Source organism: Conger conger, chromosome 18, assembly GCF_963514075.1.
Source record: "Conger conger chromosome 18, fConCon1.1, whole genome shotgun sequence".
Lineage (NCBI taxonomy): Eukaryota > Metazoa > Chordata > Actinopteri > Anguilliformes > Congridae > Conger > Conger conger.
In genome coordinates, this window is record NC_083777.1 from 22,139,043 (window position 1) to 22,159,530 (window position 20,488).

Below are 20,488 nucleotides of genomic sequence, written 5' to 3' on the forward strand. Positions count from 1 at the left end.
TTTCTTGGGAAGCCCTCAGCAGCCATTCATTGGCATAAAGTTAGCTTTGGGGAACCTACAGAGGCCATCCTCCCCTGCCTGAATGGCCTTTTTGTTGAGGAACAGTGGGCTGTTTCTAGGCCCACAGAAAGCCTGGGTAATTTAGTGTGGTTGCCAGGAAGTCTGAGCCACTAGCTTGACAACAATGGTAAACTTTATTGCTCCACTTCGAAGTCCAAACTCCAGCTGCAATGGCTGAATTCTAATAAGACTGCCCCCCCCCCAGCAAATTCCTTGGTCGCCCATCTCCTGTGAGTGGGGTTCGAAGGACAGAGAAGGCCTCTGGAGAATTAGGGAGCGGCAAATCAGCGTATGCCTATCCGCTAGAAAGGCCTTCCTTCGACAAACTGGTCACTTCTTTGGCATGAAAGGCGAAACTGAGGAGGAGTGTGGACGTTTCTCCGTGTCTGTTCATCCAAGATTCTGATTCAACCGAGTCGTAACCTGAGCAACGACCCCCTATTCCATTTTTCACCATTTCACTGGAGCAGTCAGATTACCTGCCCTTAATTACGACCTGGTAGCAACAGGCCACATGATACTGAGCCCTACACCAAATCAACAAATCCGAACACACACAAACCCAATATGCACAAGGATTGGATCTTGTGCAGTTCTTTGTACTGTACTCTCTACTAGATTAGCTTAAGTTATGTATCATGTACAAAAGCATCTGTACTCAATTGTGTATGCATTCATGACATTTATACTTTTAATTGCCAGTAATTTTCCAGTTTGTGATGACATCACTTGGTTACTCGGTATGGGACCAAACGAACATCGGAACCCTATGAAGTTAAATAGTTCTGCTCTGATCCGTTAATGTCAAAGACCGAACAGACAAAACAACAGGCTCTTACGATGCAGCCATCTTCTTTTATTTTGCTACACTTCTGAGAATCTTTCATACAAAAAAAAAAAGTACAGTCGAACCAAGTTAAAAACTAAGGACAATTATCTAAAGGATGAATAATATGCCTGTTTAACTAAGCATGTTAACTACTGATTAAGATACAGCTATATTCTATTTTACAACACTTTTTTAATATAATGCTAACGCTTTTCACCTCCTGATGTCCTCATGAAAGGTCATTCCCGTTTGCTTGGTGTGCTGCTGCCATCTCGTGACACATTTCTGTACTGCATTTACAGAGGATCCAAAAATGAATTCTGCCCTTAAGCAGTAAATTATAACCTGCAACTGAAGCACTGAATGTCACCAAAATACAACTTTCACCAAAAAAACAAAAAAAAAAATGTAAAGAGGGACAGCAGGAGGGAAAGTATATTCAACAGCAACACAGCTACTGTTCTTTTTCTGACTTTCAATTCAATAAATTGGATCTTCACTTTACTGAGCGGACTCAGAGGTATGTTTAATTATAATTATTTTAGGTCAATTAGTGTTTCATAAAACCAAATGGAACAAAATACTGGACATGCTTTGACAGAATATAGGGCCGTTTGTGCTGGCTGTTTCTATGGACTACATTCCAAGATGGTGACTCATCAAGAACTACAGTTCCCAAAGACTTTGAACGACAAGCAAATCTTGAGCTCAACTTGCCGTCAGTTCAACCCTTCATTTTACCTGATCCAAAATATAACATTATACCAACCCTAGCCCTTAATTGCACAAGTTATGCAATGATCAGCCACTGCATAGTGGTTAATAGCCCTTGTTTAGTTACATACAGTGCCATGAATAAGTATTTCCCCCTTCCTGATTTTCTCCATTACTGAATATTTGTCAGTGAATACTGAATTTGTCACAGATCTTTAGACCCAATGTAATGCTAGGCAAAAGGGAACCTGATTTTTACCATTTAATTAATTTATACAACAACGATTGCTGTAACACCCAAATCAACTCTGTGAAAAATTGCCCCCTTAATCTTTATAAACAGAAATGCCACAGAATCTTTACTGGGTTCAAGTGAAGACTTTGACTAGGTCACTCCCGAGGCTATGGAACTCCACCGAAACACAGCGAGAGCAATCGTCTCCAAATGGAGAACACTTGGAACAGTGGTGAATCTTCCCAGGAGTAGCTAGCCTGCCAAAATTTCTCCAAGGGCACAGCAACACCTCCAGGAAGCCACAATAGATCCCAGAAAAGCATCTATTGAACTGCAGGCCAGTTGAGATAATATTCAATGGACATAGCTCCTATTATGTCTACTGTAAACAAGAAAGAATAATTTCAAAGTAATATACCAACAGTCAAATATGGTGGTGGTAGTATGATGGTGGGACGCTTTGCTGCCTCAGGACCAGGACCTGGACGTTCCATTGTTGAAGGAACCATGAATTCTGCTCTGTACCAGGAAATTACTAAGAAGAATGCATGGGCATCTGTCTGTGAGCTGAAGCTGAGGAATTGGGTTATGCAGCAAGTCACTGATCCAAAACCCAAAGGCAATTCAACATCTGAATGGCCGTAAACAAAATTAAAGTTTTGGAGTGTCCTAGTCAAAGTCCTTACTTGAACCCAAAAGTGATGCTGTGGCAGGACCTGAAATGAGCAGCTCAGGCTTGCAATCCTAACAATTTCCAAAATTAAAGCAATTCTGCAAAGATTGGGCTAAAAATTCCTCCACAGTGATGTGAAGGGCTGATATCAAATTATAGGAAGTGTTTGGTTAAAATGATTGCTGCTAAAGTTAGTGCAACCAGTTAAGTTTAAGGGGACAATTACTTTTTCCAGAGGAAATGTTTGACTTTCTTTCATGATTTGTATTTAATCAGATTCCCTTTGTCCAATATTACATTTTGGCTGAAGCTCTGAAACCATTCAGTGTGACAAATATTCAATAATAGAGGAAATCAGGACAGTAGCAAATACTGAGCACTTAGCTATATACTGTACTGTGCATAAGTCTTAGGCACAAGTAAAAAACAGCAAAGATGGCTTCACAAATAATGAAAAATAATTAAATATTGAAACATTTATTATAAAGAGGAGTGAACAGTTAAAAGCTAAATCAAATCGATATTTTTGTGAGCATCCTTCGCCTTCAGTTCTCTTCGACACAATTTTATCGGAAAAGTGGTCTATAAATTAAAATGTTACTTTATTTAAGAAAATGTTATGGAAATGTTTGGAAATCTATAATTTGCTGCTTTCTACTGACACACTAATACAGAAAACAAAAACATATATATTAAAATATCTAAAACCAATATATATTACAAAGATCTAGGGTAAGACTTTTGCACAGTACTGTATATGTATTTAACTTAAGTTTAATAATAGAGATGTCTCCTTAATAAAGATTAAGCATACATTTTTAACTGACACCAAGCATGACCACTATAACAGAACCAAGCACTGTGTTACATTTAAGGGTAGTTTTTTTTTTTTTCCAAGTCAAATTCCTTTACATATTGTCCAGCTTGTTACGGTTTTACCACTAATTTCTGTGAATGAAGGAATTAAATCCACTGAAGACTGAAAAGCTGAAAATAAAGACTGTCTGAGTTCGCTGTCTTTCCAAGAACAACATCAAGCACTACAAGTGTAATCTCTGAATCGTGAATTAGCCGGCACCTTCTGCAGACCGGGTAAAGAAACTGCTGACGCAGATTTCTGGGGCGCCGGCACTCACAAAGTATGAGTATGACGGTGTCTGGACAGGCTTGAAGAGTGACTGAACGTTTTACCGCACTCAAAACATGAATACACTTTCCCCTCCTGGCGGTTCCTGCTGGCTTGGTGACACCTCCGGTGGCTGCTGAGGGCGGCCGGCGTCAGGAAGCTTTTGCGGCACGTGGAGCACTGGTACGGCCTGTGTTCGTGGGTCTGCACGTGTCTGCAGAGGCTCGACGAGTGGACAAAATGCTTGTCGCAGTGCGGGCACGTGAAGGGCTTTTCCCGCTGCACTGACGGCTTGGGGAGGTGTTTCATTTCTGGCGGGGGGCTGTACACAACCTTCTTGTCCTCCTGGTGAGTCTGCTTGTGTCGCGAGAGGCTGGAGGAATGATTAAATCTCTTCCCACATTCGACACACAAGAACGATTTAGGTGCAGCCTTTTGCTCATATATAACAAGTTTAGGTGCCGGAACTGGTGATGGAATTGTTCTGCTACTACTATTACTTGTGCTACTGCTACTGCTACTGCTGCTAGTGCTACTACTGCTACTGCTGTTACTACTGGTACTACTACTGCTAGTATAACCACCAGACGGGTTTACGGAGTCCTCCTCCTCCTCAAGCCTGTGAGTTTGCTGATGTCTCCACAGACTAGACTTATGGCGGAAATTCTTCCCGCAGACAGAGCAGACGAACACGTCGTCACCCGAGTGAACTCTCATGTGCCTGGCGTAAGCTTTCACCGCCTGGAAGCGCATGCCGCACAGGGTGCAGTGGTACTCTTCGTTGTGTATGTGCTCGCACTGCACGTGGCGAAGCAGGCTTCCGGAATCGGGGAATTCCGCCTTGCACTGGACGCAGGCGTGCGAGCCGTCCGTCACGTGGCTCTGAATGTGCGTCAGCACGGCCTCCTTCCCACGGAAACTCTTCCCGCATTCCGCGCAGATGTACGACTCGAACCCGGCGTGAACCCCGCCGTGCTCGAGTAAAAGCCCGATGTTGCCCAGGCCTACCTCGGTGGGGGAACCCTGAGGGTCCAGCTTTGTAGGAGCGGACTGGGGTTTTGTCTTTGTGGGAAGAGTCTGAGATTTCATCTTTGCGGGAGCGGTCTGATTTTTCATCTTTGCGGGAGCGTTCTGATTTTTCATCTTTGCGGGGGCCGTCAGGGGTTTCATCTTTATCGGAGTAGTTTGAGGTTTCAACCTCTTATTGGTTTGGGTTTTTTTCTGCTTTTTCAATTGTTTTTTCCCCTTAGCGCTGAACCAGCCACATGCCGACGCGTCAGAGTCCGAATCTTCCATTTCACCTTTAATCTGGTAAAGTACTTCAGCGGGTTGCTCCTCCTTAGCAACATAAATTTCCTGTGTGTGGTAAGAGTTTTGATCCAAGTAAAGATGTGTGTGATCAAAGACGCCTGTATCTGGCTCCAATTTAATTTGTTCAGAAGCCAGACCGGGAGAAGGCATCTGAACATTTTTTTCATTAAAACAGGAATCTTGGTCAGGTTCGGTTTTCACATGGGAAGGTGAGAAGCTGGACTCTACATCAGCTTGTTCTACAATGTATTCAGTAACTTGGGGGTCGAGACCTACTGTTACGTACTCGATTTCCATTGTTCTGGGTCCCGATGATTCAGTTCTTGAATCTGGAATTCAGAAAGCCTGATTTCTCCTCCGTCTTCAGTTCTGAAATCAATGCACTCCTGTCTTCACTCAGACTCAAACAGATCCCTTGTACTCCGACGCGAGGTTAAAATATAGGTTCTGCAGCTCCTGAGAGAATGGACATGAACAAAGTCAAACTGCAGCTCAGCGAGAAATTACAGTATCACTCCACCTCACGGTCACTTGTTTGAGTAGGGACAAAGTAATGTCACTTGAGGATGTCAAAAAACTAATATCCAAAAATGTGTTGATTAAAATAGGTAAAAATGTGCAGGTGCACAATAATTGGAACCACTAAGAACTAAGAACCTCATATGGCTTTACTAGGTCTGGCTCAAAAACATAACCTCTGGGGAAGAGATAAGCAAATTTAAGACTGGGAGGAAAGTGTATTCCTCATCTATCTAATGGCCATTACCTAGTTTATCTGTGGCACAATACAGTAACCAGACATGCAATATTCATCAATTTGTTAATTCCATCTCGTTCATTGATACATTTGAAGCCCATCAGTCTCAGGAAAGAACATGAGTGGTTAGCTATATTCCAGAGGGTAACTGGTTCTGTTCTGTTACAATTTTCAGTTTACAATGCTTTGTAGTCGAATTCGTTAATTAGGGGTGGTAATATCGCCTTTGAAATACACCAACTAACAATAACCTGAATTGTGTAGAAAATAATTGGCCGCGATTTACAATCCATCACAGCTAGCTGGCTATGCAATGTAAAATTAACGTTAGCGACATTAACAGCGTTGTTGCTATATATAGTTCGGTTATGGCTTATGGAAATATCAGTCTAACTTACAAAGGTTGCAAGCGATTCCCAGCTTTAATTCAGACAAATATAACATTAGCTGTATTGGCCTGTGTTAGCCGATTGGGACACATATATATCGCTAATACCTGGCTAACGACGTAGCTAATGTTAATGCCTACAGCTAGGCAATCCTGGTCTGATCTAGATTTCATTTAATCGTGTTTCATACCGTTTTCAGCACAGCTAGGTTAGCTGTAAAACATGCATTAGCTAGCTGTGTTTGATTATGTTAGCTGATTGGGACACACATCTACTGTCAATGCCTAGCTAAATAGACTAATGCTTTACAGCTAGGCAATGCTGATCTGATCTAAAACGTTATTTAGCTCATTAAATCGTATTGTTTTCTCAGCATAGCTAGGCTAACTGTTTTGCTAGCTAGCCATCTTATTATTCAGTTAGCTATAATCTGTAAATACGTGGAGCAATTCTAGGGCGAAATAGCTCATTTGCTTGATTTTCTTTGACACTAAATATCGCCATTGATCGCAGAGTATTTACCAAATGTTTATTTTGCAGAAATTACCGTCGGTACCGCAGCTACAAGGCGTATTCTCTCTTCCTGCGTCGTGAATACAACATCAGCGCATGGGTGTAACATGCATAGTTTCTACCTGATGTAATTTACTAACCTCGGATCAGCGCAATATTTTTCACAAAACGGGGTTGAATAGTATTTGAGCTGTGTAAGATGATCCTGGATCGGTTGTTGATCGAGTGGTCAGAAATTAAAGGGGATTCACTCAGTTGAAACACCACCGAGTAAGAAGTAAGGCACGCTCATCCTGTCGTGATTAACTGTCGAAAAGCCGGATTTCGAATAAGCATTCATGCGCGATATCTCAAAGTCTATTTGCAGATTTAGATTTAAAGTATGCGTCAATTACAATTACAATAGTTATTAATTATGTATGCTGGTTAAATATTACGGGGGGGTTTTCAGTTTTTATCTGCCTAAGGCAGCTAGGTTAGGAAGCCCGCTTCCTGACAGGAAATTGTTTGCGGCTAAGATCTGCTTTACGGCTGTGTAACTGTTACTAAGGGAAGTGGAGGTCAGTGAGGGAGCTCGCATTAAAATGAATAAGATTAGTTATGTAGCTATATTGCCTAATAACTGCATCAGCAATTACGTCAATCAATAAAGTTAGCTGTATTATTTAAAACCGTAACCACATTCAGGAGTCTAGTTAGCTTAGCTAGTTAGTTAGTTACTTCCTGGCTTTTATGTCAAATTGAGCTGTGATCACAGTAGCTTTTATAGGTTGGCATAAGTTGTCTTTTCCAGATCGCTTGGACATAAACATGGATAATAATTTGTCGGGGTCTGGACTGTCAAAGGCCGGATTTGGTAGTCTTTTTGGAGCGGCGGCACCTGGATATTCAAACACTGAGCTCGCCGGAGTGCCAAGTAAGTCCCATGTAACCACACAATGTTGCTGGATGGGTAGCTGTCTGTTCATTGACAATTGTGTCTTATGGTTTGTGTCATGGTGTGTGAGTAACTTTAGCGTGTGGTAATTTCCATACACCGTAATGTTTTATCTTATTCTTATCCCACAGTAACAGGAATGAGCCCCCTCTCCCCTTATCTGAACGTGGACCCTCGATATCTAACGCAGGTAGGTCCTCACTGTTGATGTCATGCTCAGTCACTGACGTGTGAATAAGTATTTTTGGACAGTATAATAGCGATTACATTGAGTGTTTCATAAACAAAGGGGTTCCTAAACTCATCCCTTTTCCATACTAGATATTGAAACATAATGTAGTTTGGGTTGTTGCCATCTATGGTTTCATTTAACTGTTCTGTAACCAGAACGCACAGGGTTACCTTCGAACTGAGTTCTAGCGACCCAGTGCTGAAACACTTTCATTCTAATACAAATTTGTACAGTATCACATGGTGTATGTTTTTAAAACATTTGAAAGCATTTTCCTCTGTCATTTCCATTTCCCACTGAAGTGTCAGAGGAAAATGCATAGTTCTCTGTTTAGAGCAGTCACTAAACAATAATTGAAGAGATTATTCAAACTTGAGGGCTGCTGGTATTCCTGGGGGTCAGATGTAAAGACAATCTATCCAATCAGTAGCACTAATTGTTCAGTTATTTAACCGGGAGAATAGATCACCAGTGCTGGATTTGGATTGGAGGGCTGATCACTGCTGTCTGTTGTCTTCAGGACAGTGATGAGTTCATCCTGCCCATTGGAGCAAGCAAGGCGCGGGGCCGGTTTGAGCTGGCCTTCTTCACCATTGGAGGCTGCTGCTTTACTGGTAGGGTCCCACCACTTCTGCTTTCCCCAGCCTCTCCTGCGCACTTCATCACATTAGGGATATACGGAAAGTCTGGGATCATTACATTACATTACATTAATGCCATTTGACAGATGAACAGTTGATTGGACTTAGCAGGAGACAATCCTCCCCTGGAGCAATGCAGGGATATTGTGCGGATCTTATTGTGGCTACACCGGGGATCGAACCACCAACCTTGCGGGTCCCAGTCATTTACCTTAACCACTATGCTACAGGCTGTTGGTTTTACACTGTTTTGCATTATCACACACATTCAAAGTTTCCACGTTCATGGAAAAAGTACATGAGGCTAGATTTCAATTCATAGAAAACAAATGTGGCTTTTATTATAAAGAAAATAAAAGAGAGGTTTCATTGTCTATGAATAGGCTACATTTGCATCACCTTTTGCGCATTTATAATGCACCATCATATCAGCCCATCTATTGGCCATAATCTCAAAAATGGCGAATATCAATAATAGCATAGAACCTATAAACTTGTTATAAGCTATAATTGGCTAATAGTGATAAGACCTTGATATTATCTTACATTTTGTTTTGTTTCTGTACCAGACAACTGAAAAGTTAGGATGATGCATCAGTTGGAAGGAATAAACTGTTCTGGATTCAGTACACACACACACACACAGAACAGGCATCCTAGTTGAGTTATGCTTTGCATATAACATTTAGTAGAGGGTGACATCGAAGGCAAGAGTTTTGTCTGAAAAGGTGCATGTATTCTTGCAGCGGGGGTGTTGTATCTAACATCTGTCCTGACGCTTTTGCCAGGGGCTCTATTCGGAAGTCTTAACGGTCTTCGCATGGGGCTGACGGAGACCAGAGGCATGGCATGGTCTAAGCCTCGAAACGTACAGTAAGTATGTTCATGTTTAAGACTGAAACGTACAGTAAGTGTGTTCATGTTTAAGACTGAAACGTACAGTAAGTGTGTTCATGTTTAAGACTGAAACGTACAGTAAGTGTGTTCATGTTTAAGACTGAAACGTACAGTAAGTGTGTTCATGTTTAAGACTGAAACGTACAGTAAGTATGTTCATGTTTAAGACTGAAACGTACAGTAAGTGTGTTCATGTTTAAGACTGAAACGTACAGTAAGTGTGTTCATGTTTAAGACTGAAACGTACAGTAAGTGTGTTCATGTTTAAGACTGAAACGTACAGTAAGTGTGTTCATGTTTAAGACTGAAACGTACAGTAAGTGTGTTCATGTTTAAGACTGAAACGTACAGTAAGTGTGTTCATGTTTAAGACTGAAACGTACAGTAAGTGTGTTCATGTTTAAGACTGAAACGTACAGTAAGTATGTTCATGTTTAAGACTGAAACGTACAGTAAGTGTGTTCATGTTTAAGACTGAAACGTACAGTATGTTCATGTTTAAGACTGAAACGTACAGTAAGTGTGTTCATGTTTAAGACTGAAACGTACAGTAAGTGTTAGTGTTTGAGGCAGAAATGTTCAGTAAATATGTTAGTGTTTGAGGCAGAAATGTTCAGTAAATATGTTAGTGTTTGAGGCAGAAATGTACAGTAAATGTTAGCGTTTGAGACAGAAAGGTTCAGTAAGTATGTTAGTGTTTGAGACAGAAATTTACAATATGTATGTTAGTGTTTGAGACAGAAATGTACAGTAAGTACGTTAGCATTTGAGGTAGAATGTGCTCATTCCGGCCCTGAAGCTTCTGCTCTCTTATACTATTGAAGAATTAAGTAGAGATTGTTGCTTTTCAAGGAACAGGGTGCCTTTAAAGCCCTGGTAAATCTGGAGAATATGTAAGAAAATGCGCTTTTGCTTGAGAAAGTAAGCAAGCAATTTTTGTATTCAGAATTTCCAAAGGAGTAATGGCTCTGTAACCAGCAGGTGGCAGACATAGCACACATCTTAGTTTGTCCTCAGTGCAGGTCACCATTTAAAACAGGTTTCCTGACTTCCAAGCTTCACTGTTCAAGGCCAGTGTGGTAACTATGGAAATGCTTATGTGGTGTGAATGAACAATGAAATGAAAGACAGTCTGCCTTTGGGAAAACCTGCTGCTCACCAAATGTCTAAAAGAACACATCGTTAATAATACATATCTTACAACTATATACAGTCGCTTTGACTGAAAGCCTAGGAGTTATTGCTTAGTCTTTTCTGTGGAAACCGTATATTTGTATTGTCCTTGGAATAAAAAGGTCAGTGAACCAGAAAAGGGTTTTATTCTTATTCTGTGACCCATCTCATGGGTCCCAACCCACAGTGTAAGAGACACTGGTGTAGATTATCATTTCAACTGGTGCCATGTTAATCCCAGACTGGTTGCACATTTGAGATCTAACACTCACAGATTCCTGTGTCAGCAATGCCGCCACCATTGTAATTGCTACTTACAGTCGAAGCCTGGTCTCCTCTTAGCTTTGAAATCTCTTTATAACCATGACTGATCCTGCTGCTCGCTGTGGTGGCTGGAGTATTAGCAGTAGACTCGGTGTGTCAAACTGAGCTGTGATCGCAGTTGCCCTCCGCTTGCTTTCAGAACGAATGAGTGGTGTTCGCATCCAAATAATTACAAATATCCACATTTTACAATAACTCCCCATTGGCCTGCTTGTTATTGCTGTAGCTTCCTCTTACAGGGAACCCTCTGTTTCTAATTATGATAACAGAGAATAATCAAATTCAGAAGTGTGTTAAATGGCTTAAAAGTAGGTCATTGATTTTTGAGTTTGCCAATATCATTCTGATAGAACTCTGAAGAGCACAAGATGTTCAGATGGTATTTGGGTCTACTCTTTCCCTTAAAGCCGGTCAATTACATTTTAGTCAGTGCCAATTCGGCGAGACTCCAACTTCTCCCCCTTGCTTCAGATTTTGAATCACATACACAGGTTGCCCGTGTGTTTCACAAAATAAATAAAGATGGCTCATTCATGCGTAGTGCTCAATTGAAGGAAAATCATGATATTTAATGTATAAGGAAAGATATTTGGCCATTAGAAATCTCACACCGTCTCTCTACCGCATGAACGGTCTGCTTCATGTTTACATGCGCTCACCTGCATCAGTGTAATATGTATATGTATATAATATGTAAATGTATACAAAAAAAGTGCTCTTACATTGACTGCATTTTCTGTTTAGAACAACACTTCATGTGTATTTTTACTAGTTATGGACGTAATGCTTTAATTTGTGGAAGAACCTATGCACTTGTAAATCGCTTTGGATTAAAAGCATCTGCCAAATGAGTAAAATGTAAATGTATGTGACCTCTTGACACCTGTGTTGGACCAGCTGTGTTGACTTACCTGGGGGTTCTCAAACACAAATGTTTTCCTGGGATCAGGGTCTGTGTAAGTGCAGTTGTAGGGGAAAATTCACAGAACGAAAGATCTCCCTCCTAAAAGCATGATAACCAATCACAAGTCAAAATCAGACTCCACCACATAGAATCCCATGGTAGGGGGGGTAGGGGGTCGACTGTGTCATCCACCAATGACAGTCGTTGCACAACACAGCGTGCTGCGACCATCACTAATGGCAAGAGGCCAGTCACACTGGGCAAAAGGACAATGCCATGGCCTTTACCCTCTCAATTCCCCACCATGTACGTGCAGCTAATGGTGTTCGTAGCCCTGAACACAGGTTTCAATTTCAGTTGATTTCTTGAATTGACTAACTTGAGGCAGATTTCAGCCTTGACTCTGGTGGAATGGAAGTACCACCTGGCCAGTCACACACTGTGATAGAAGGCAGCTGATACAAGGCCCTTCACTGCCCCACTTCATACACACAGGTGATCATGTAAAGCTGTCCTTAATCCCCAAATACTATACATGCAGGTGATATGTGAGACAATCCTTAAACCCCAAACACCATACATACAGGTGATTATGTAACGCTGTCCTTAATCCCCAAACACTATACATGCAGGTGATTATGTAACGCTGTCCTTAATCCCCAAACACCATACATACAGGTGATTATGTAACGCTGTCCTTAATCCCCAAACACTATACATGCAGGTGATTATGTAACGCTGTCCTTAATCCCCAAACACCATACATACAGGTGATTATGTAACGCTGTCCTTAATCCCCAAACACTATACATGCAGGTGATTATGTAACGCTGTCCTTAATCCCCAAACACTATACATGCAGGTGATTATGTAACGCTGTCCTTAATCCCCAAACACCATACATACAGGTGATTATATGAGACTGTCCTTAATCCCCAAACACTATACATGCAGGTGATTGTGATATTCCTTAATCCCCAAACACACTATGTACAGGTGATATGAGACTATCGTTAATCCCCACACATTATATATACAGGTGATTATGTGATATTCCTTAATCCCCAAATACCATACATACAGGTGATTATGTGATATTCCTTAATCCCCAAACACACTATGTACAGGTGATATGTGAGACTATTGTTAATCCCCAAACACTTTACATACAGGTGATTATGTGACATTCCTTAATCCCCAAACACTATACACACACAGGTGATCATGTGAGAATGTCATTAAACCCCAAACACTATACATGCAGGTGATTGTGAGAATGTCATTAAACCCCAAACACTATACATGCAGGTGATTATGTGAAAGTGAAAGATGGAAATGAAGTGCTCAGTCTGCTGCTCAAAGCCACTCTAGAGGTGCTTTTAAAGGCTTTCCCTTCAGCCCCCAGATCTCAGGGGCTGAACGCTGCCCAGCGTGCGTGTGTTCGGGAGATGGGGAAAGTATACGCTGCATTTGTACCTTGATCTCACCCCGACCCCTCAGAAAGGCTCTCGGTGCTAATGAGAGGGTTGGCGGAGGCTCCACAGCCCCCCCGCGTTAAGACCGGAGGATTTCAGCACGGCTGTGGGATTCTGGGATTCATGGGCCTCCCTCTCTACGTTTCAGGATCGTGAACCTGGTGACGCGGCAGGGGACCACGTGGGCAACTTCTCTGGGCTCCCTGGGTGAGTGCCCCCCCCAACACACGCACACACACACACGTACCTGAAACACTTCAACTCTTTAAGTGCCGGATCTCTAAAAATGTTTACATAAATATGGGACCACATAACGATAAGAAAAGGCTATTCAGCCCAGCCAGGCTCCACCTGCGAGCATTAGTGTCCAGCACCGTGTGAAGCCCAACTTCAGCACTCCATGGCTCTCTGTCTGCTATATGCCCTGGCGTATTACTAACTGAAACATACAGCCACATTAAAGGTTTGTTCTGAATATTGGTGAAAAGGGATTATTTAATATCAGTAATGTGCAGGGATTTTGCTAGTGTAAAGCATTTAAAATATTCTAAATAAAAACTTGACCCACATTTGGTCCGTAACGGCCCCTGTTCCTTGGAAGCTAACGGCAGGGTTTAAGTCTCTATGGCAATCCGTCATGATGGAGCTGAAGGGGTTTCCTGTGTGAGCGCCCAGCTCCTGCGTGCCTCCACAATGCCTTCATCCCGGCTTGCTTCAGCAGTTTTAAAGGAGCCTACAAACCTGCCCCGTTATTACAGACCTGGGAAGCCTTCTGGAGGAACACGGAGGGTAGTCTCTGCCAAGCGATGCAGTCAGCTGCCCACAGACGGCCCAGGGAGCCGTGAAAGTGCTGTAACAGCAGACCACAGAGCTGAGGTGGCGCTTTAGGGAAAGACGTGTGCTTGTGCTTGGGCCTCGACAAGGCTGTACCCCCGAACACTGGAGAAGCAGACCTGGCACAATGGGTGCTCTGACCGATGCTGTGTGTATGTCTGATGCGTTGATTTGACGGTTTTGTTGCAGCGCTGTTGTACAGCGCGTTCGGAGTGGCGCTCGAGGCGGCCAGGGGAGCGGAAGATGACCTGAACACGGTGGCGGCCGGGACCATGACGGGGATGCTGTACAAATCCGCAGGTATTGGCCGTGACGCGCGTCATTCAAGCCGTCTGTCCAATCGACAGCTCGGCTGACATTGAAACGGCGCCTCCCCTTTAAGTCCAGCTGCTGGAAACTTCATCGAAGCTGAAGGCTCAAATTCGACCCCGTGCATGCTGTGAAGTGGTGGTGGACTTTCAGGATGAAAGTTCACACACTCACCGTTCTGCTTCACGCGCGTTTGTAGTTGAGTGTCGAAATCAAACGGCAGTTAGGTTAGAGTCCATTTTTTTACATCTACCACAGAATGACCCCTTAGTCAGTTGTCTTTGAGTGGCAGTTGAGCATTTCTCTTCCTGTTTGAGGCTGTCCTGGGGCGCTCGTATGGTAATCTCTAGTGCTGTGTCACAGCGCAAAGATATCCATCACATGTCTGCTGCTGATCTGCCCTGACATGCAAGGAAACAGAGTGCCTTCACGGCATTACCCTCATTTAAATTTGGAACAGGAGTTAGAGGAAGCTTTCCTAAGGCGCCACAGAACATAAATAAATAAAAATAAATACAAATAAAATCCCCTCCACGGCATTACTGTTCTTTATGTAGCAGAAGTTGTCATCTGGAGTGACCTGCCTGCCTAACAGGACATGATAAATTCTGTATGATGCAATCAGAGAGGACTGCAACTTGCATGCACAACAGCCAGTATTCCAAGTAAACCAAGCTGAACTTCTGGCCTAGATTTGGAGCTTTATTGCAATAACGTCGTTTATTCAGGCCTTTTCTGTGCACTTTATAGAGTGAAATAAGAATGAAGGAATGATTATAGCTGAGGAGAACGGTGTGTTCTGCCAGCAGAAGAATGAAGGAATGGGGCGGCCTGTAGCGTAGTGGCTAAAGTAAACGACTGAGACACGCCAGGTCGGTGGTTCTAATCCCGGTGTAGCCACAATAAGATCTGCACAGCCATTGGGCCCTTGAGCAAGGCCCTTAACCCCACATTGCTCCAGGGGATTGTCTCCTGCTTAGTCTAATCAATTGTACGTCGCTCTGGACAAGAGCGTCTGCCAAATGCCAGTAATGTAATGTAATATGTAATGAATGGAATTGAAAGAATGTAGCCATGCTGCTTGCCTCAAATGTGCTTTGGCCCAAATTATACTGGGCATTGATTTCTGTGTAAAAGACGGTTCTGGTAAGAAGTGGTATCCGTATCTGACAGGAAGTTTTGTTATACTTTAATTGAGAGGAACTGGCACGACTTTGTCAATGATTACCCGGTGTGCTGTTAGCCTTATCTTTATAGGACTCAAAACAGCAGTGGCATGGCAAACTACACCGAGGCCTGTCAACACCGTGTTGTCACAAACATTTTCATTTCATTGGCAGGTCTGGTGCATTCTGATGGAACTTTTTGGAGGGATGTTTTGAAGAAGTTGGGAGAGGGACTTTTAGGTGGTAAAAGTACCTGAAACTAGTCAATGATATTTTTGTGTTGGTTTAGTTCTTTTTTTTATTTTTTGTTTTTACAGCTGTTGTATCACGCGGTAACCCAGAATCCTGTTCTCCTTCGTGCACATGATCCAGTGAATGGACTGGGGGTTTTGGTGTATGTCGTGCGGGGGCCTCTGTGCTGGTGCAGCTGACCGAGGAATCTCCCAGCATGCCTTGCTGTGGAATGACACAGGGGGAAGTTGCTAGACGTTCAGTATGTGTCACATGCTGCACCACAAAGCACTGCAGCAGCCCCCCCTTTTCCCCGTGGTGAATAGCGCACATTAAATATACGGCTGCTGAATTCGGAATGCTGTTTTGGGGGATTTGGGGATGCAGAGGCTCAGCAGGAGGGTAAATAGTGTTTTATGAGCCGAGGGCAGGCTGCCCCCATGTTTTTACCGAGGCCTTCTATTTCTGCTCCAAAACTGCTGACAAGAGACTTTGGAGGGGCGAAAGTTCTCCGTGCACACTCGATCCGTCACGTCCAGGCTGACCTTTGCACATATTAAGCCGGGCGTCGACATAAGAATGCAGAAGGCTATTTCCTCTGAGACGCGCCTTGTCTGTCCGTCTGTCCGCCTGTCCGCTAGCGTGAGCAGGATTATTTTCCACTTGTTTACACCTGCCTGCAGTTTTGCTTCCCCACTGAGGGCCCTCTGTGACCCCAGTGCTGAGCTTGCGAGCGCTTTCCCTGCAAAACAGAGGGCTTGCGACATCACTCGGGGGAAGGGCCGGGTGTTTGTGAAACATGGCCAGGGCTTCTCTGCCGTAATTACAGTTGCAAAATAAACGGGAGATTTTAAGCCCAATTTGGCCCATTAAGAGAGGAGCAGCTGTTTTGAGCGCTTGGGCGTGTTCGGACTTGTCGGGACCACCTGAGCAGAGTCGCTGTGATGCCTGTTAGGGGCTCAGAGAGGGCCGTGCAGAAAATGACCTCTCTCGCATTAATCCCATGACTGTCATCCCAGCCGGAGTTCTGAAGTTCCTAAATCTGCACGGTTGAATTGGGGTGTGGGGGGTTTGGTGTGCAGAACAGACCTCGCCTTGTGCAGAACAAAAACCGCTCACCCGGCTAATTTAGACAGCAAGACCACTTATTGCACAACAGGCTTTGAATGCACACTGCAGCAGTCCCGTAGCAGACAGCTCACGTAACCACACGCTCTCCTGCGGTTCACTTCAGAGCCCTGGGCTCAGGAACCCGAAAGGCCTCTGTCCTGACTCCCTGCCAGTGGAGCCCAGAACGAACAGGCCCCAGTGTTCAGCTGCTCTGTGTGTGAGAAGTGAGTCAAGCGCACACCGTTTGTTTTTCCATTTCTTAAACCATGAAGAATCGGGAGGGGGCTTGTGGTCTTCCCTGGCTCAATACAAGCTAACGCCCTTTTTTCCCCTTATCTGCTGCGACTCATTCTCCCAAGATAGGCCTTCGAGGTGTGTGTATTTATAGGTCTTATGTCGCCTGGGCTTGTTTTTGGAAATGGACACCTCCAGTCAAATTGATATGCATGAAGCCATTATAACAATGGACATTGTCAGCTGGAAACATCTTGTTGCCTGTGTGTGGCTAGCTGCCTGTGTGCCTAGGGGAAAACCTGAAATGGATTTGAGGGAGAGGATGCTGGAGCTAGGCCAGGCTTTGCTCTCACAGGGTCAGGTTGGGTGAAGGCAATTGAGTCCAGGTCCCTAAATGACCTGAATCAAACACACACATAGGTGGTCGATTCCCAAATCGTGTATAGAAATGTATTCAAAATCAGTATTTTCAAAGCTAAGTCAAGTTCAGTATTTAAAGTTGTTATTACTGTTTGGGAATGTGTTGAAAACCACAAAGGACAGTATTGGAATTCATTTTCAGTTTCGTTAGTAACTCTGGATCTGGACGAGATGATCTGCTACATGACAAAGTGTATATGTAAATGCGTGAAAGTTAGATGCAAAAAATATTATAACTTTTTTAAAGCCTTCGAAATGCAATTGCTATGCATTTGAGAAGAATTTGGTTCTCTCTGCAAAGCATAGAGGTTTCTCAAAGGCACAACTCTGTATTTTAAATGCACCAGAAATGGTCATTTCAAAACAAATGTTGAGCACGGATGTGTCAGTATGTGTCCATGGTGACGGTACAGTAGCGCGTGAGTGTTTGGGTCGAGGGAGTCCACGCTGACAACAGCTTATTGCACGTGGAGGGGCCTGCGGTGTCCCTGTTTGAACCCCAGGGCTGAGTGTGTGTGTGTGTGTGTGTGTGTGTGTGTGGGGTGCATGCGTGTGTGTGTGTGTGTGTGTGTGTGTGTGTGTCTGCCGGGCCACCCCCGCTCTTATCACAGGCAGCTGGGCTGTGGGTGCGGACCCCTGGGCAGCGCTAGGCTAAGCAGGAACACTATCGCCATGAGCCACCGCCTGCACAGGGCTACGGCTCCTGCTGATACAGTCCCACTGACGTAACCTGGCCACAGCTTGGTTTCCACGTACAGACCTACTACAACCAGCTAAAGGCTAACGTAGCTACATCTTTCTGCTCAGTGCCTACATACAGACCCACCAAAACCAGCTAAAGGCTAACGTAGCTACAGCTTTCTGCTGAAGGTGCCTACATTCAGGCCCGCTGAAGCCACCTGCATGTGTTTGGTTTCAGTGGGTCTGTATGAGGGCGCTTTGAGCAGAAATCTGTCCAAATACATACAGTACTGTATAGACCTACTGAAACCAGCCACAGGCTAGCATAGCTACACCTTTCCGCTAAGTGTCCTCATACAGACCTACTAAAACCAGCTACAGTCTAACATAGCTACAGTTTTCTGCTCAAAGTGCCATCTCATCTAGAACCACAGAACCCAGCTAAAGGCTTCTAACATACTCTTTATACATCCATTAGAGCAGACAATGTGGGCAGTAATGGAAAGAGGCCTCCCCACCCCATCACACCTCAAATAACCCTGGAATGTGCTGCCCTTTAAAAAACAGAACTGGAACCAGCGGTAATAAAGATGGAATAACAGGGCTGCTGACACTGCAGCTGCGTCTGTGGGCCTGAGGGCGGCCTGGTCTGGGCGTGGTCCTGACCGTGTGTGTGTTTTCTGTGTTCGAACAGGAGGCCTGCGCGGGGTTGCCAGGGGCGGCCTGGCTGGCTTGGCCATTTCGGGACTGTATGCCCTCTACAGCAACTGGGATCACCTGAAGGGACGCTCCCCCATCCACTACTGAACCAGCAGGCACCGGAGGACCTCCAAAAACCACGAGCCTCACCCCTCTACCTGCACCACCCCCAAATCACGCTGAACTCAAAGGCAGCTGTGGGCAGGTGTGGACAGAAGAGACTGCACCAGGCTTTGCATACACAAGCCTAAAAACACTGTATATTTACGTGACGTGGTCATGCACTGCTTCCCTGTTCAACATGAAGATGAATGTTTGATTGTTAAGAACGTCTTATTGCGGTGAGACGGTTTACACACCCTCCCCCGCCCCGTTACAATTACATTCACTTACAGCTCATCCTTCATGCGATAATTGTAGCATCATGATTTTCTCTGAGTAAGACCATTACTGCACTCATGGCTTGGGTGTGTTGTTTTCAGACAACGTGCACAGAATGTCTCTGACCGCATGCATCGTTTGGCTGATCAACGGGTCAAATGCTGAATTTTAACTTCGACCCTACTTTTGTTTTTCCAAAAACAAATCCTGCATATTGTTACGAGACATATTCTTATCAGCTAACTATGATGACAATGGCATTTCCACCACCCCACTCACCTTGTTCTCTTTGTATGGACTCAGTATCCTTTGTGCTTTCAGTATCCTTACGTAAACGCACTGTCCAGGTAACACTCGACTCAGGGGTCTGTTGTACTGGCAGGTACTTGACATTCAGTCCATGTCAGGTCTGTTGAATGAAAAAGGTAATTTGCATCATCGCAAAATAGAGCTGGCATCTCTACACTGGTGGAAAACCAACCAGGTTTAAGTTTGTTGAATTGTTATAGGTACAAATGTTCTCCTTTAACCCTTGCTCAGTCACATGTCTCAATGATTAAGAACATACAATGTCATAAATATATACCAAATACCCCAAAAATAAACAAGAAATGGTACCACCTGAATCATTATTTGTGAAATTATCTTGTGCTCTTTCACTGGGTGCATCTGTTGGATAATCGTACTGTACTTACTGTACATCATTTGTGCCGAAATGGTCTTTGCACTTCACAGCTTGAAGATAATGTTTAAACTTGAAGAGGATAACAGGTTTGCAATAAACCCCAAAATATGAGCCTAGAATGTTGTGACAATCACGTTATCTAGGCAATTACTTTTTTATCTTTAACAAGCTACTTACAAGTCTAAAGGTCTAAATGTAACTTATGTATTTAATAGTTTATTATTTATTTTGAAAACAAATGGGTGGAACCCTTTCCAGTCTTCATTGAAATTTCCCCAATGGAAAAATAAATCTAGAAAACGAATGTATCGCACAATTGGGTTTGCAAGTTCAAATCCTGGGTGGGGGCAATGTTATCACTCCCATGGGTTTTGTACTTGACCTAAATTGCTTCAGCAAATATCCGATTGTATAAATGGATTACAAGCAATAACAGTAAAGTGTGCAAACCATTCTGGGTAAGGATGCCAAGAAAATGGTGCTATAATGCTTTATAATGCGGTTTAGGACTCAATGATTTTCTGAATGGAAATGAATCATTCCTCAAA

General features: G+C 43.6%; 2 protein-coding genes across 4 annotated transcripts; one reads left to right on the forward strand and one right to left on the reverse strand.

Moving 5' to 3' along the window:
• Window positions 1-895: 895 nt before the first annotated feature.
• On the reverse strand, window positions 896-7,102 carry LOC133118133 (zinc finger protein 16-like). 3 transcript variants are annotated; one of them, XM_061227914.1, is made up of 2 exons: window positions 6,748-7,102; window positions 896-5,404 (listed from the first exon to the last, which is right to left on the reverse strand). In XM_061227914.1, exon 2 carries the CDS (start codon window positions 5,243-5,245, stop codon window positions 3,644-3,646), a length of 1,602 nt encoding a protein of 533 aa, XP_061083898.1. In that variant the 5' UTR covers window positions 5,246-5,404; window positions 6,748-7,102; the 3' UTR covers window positions 896-3,643. The 3 variants fall into 3 exon arrangements, with proteins under 3 accessions (XP_061083898.1, XP_061083896.1, XP_061083897.1); XM_061227912.1 differs by lacking the exon at window positions 6,748-7,102 and adding an exon at window positions 6,617-6,743; XM_061227913.1 differs by lacking the exon at window positions 6,748-7,102 and adding an exon at window positions 6,642-6,729.
• LOC133118134 (mitochondrial import inner membrane translocase subunit Tim23-like) lies at window positions 6,870-19,881 on the forward strand. The gene is made up of 7 exons (XM_061227915.1): window positions 6,870-7,523; window positions 7,676-7,734; window positions 8,297-8,390; window positions 9,206-9,290; window positions 13,339-13,397; window positions 14,214-14,324; window positions 18,870-19,881. Exons 1-7 carry the CDS (start codon window positions 7,418-7,420, stop codon window positions 18,980-18,982), a joined length of 627 nt encoding a protein of 208 aa, XP_061083899.1. The 5' UTR covers window positions 6,870-7,417; the 3' UTR covers window positions 18,983-19,881.
• The last annotated feature ends 607 nt before the right edge of the window (window positions 19,882-20,488 follow it).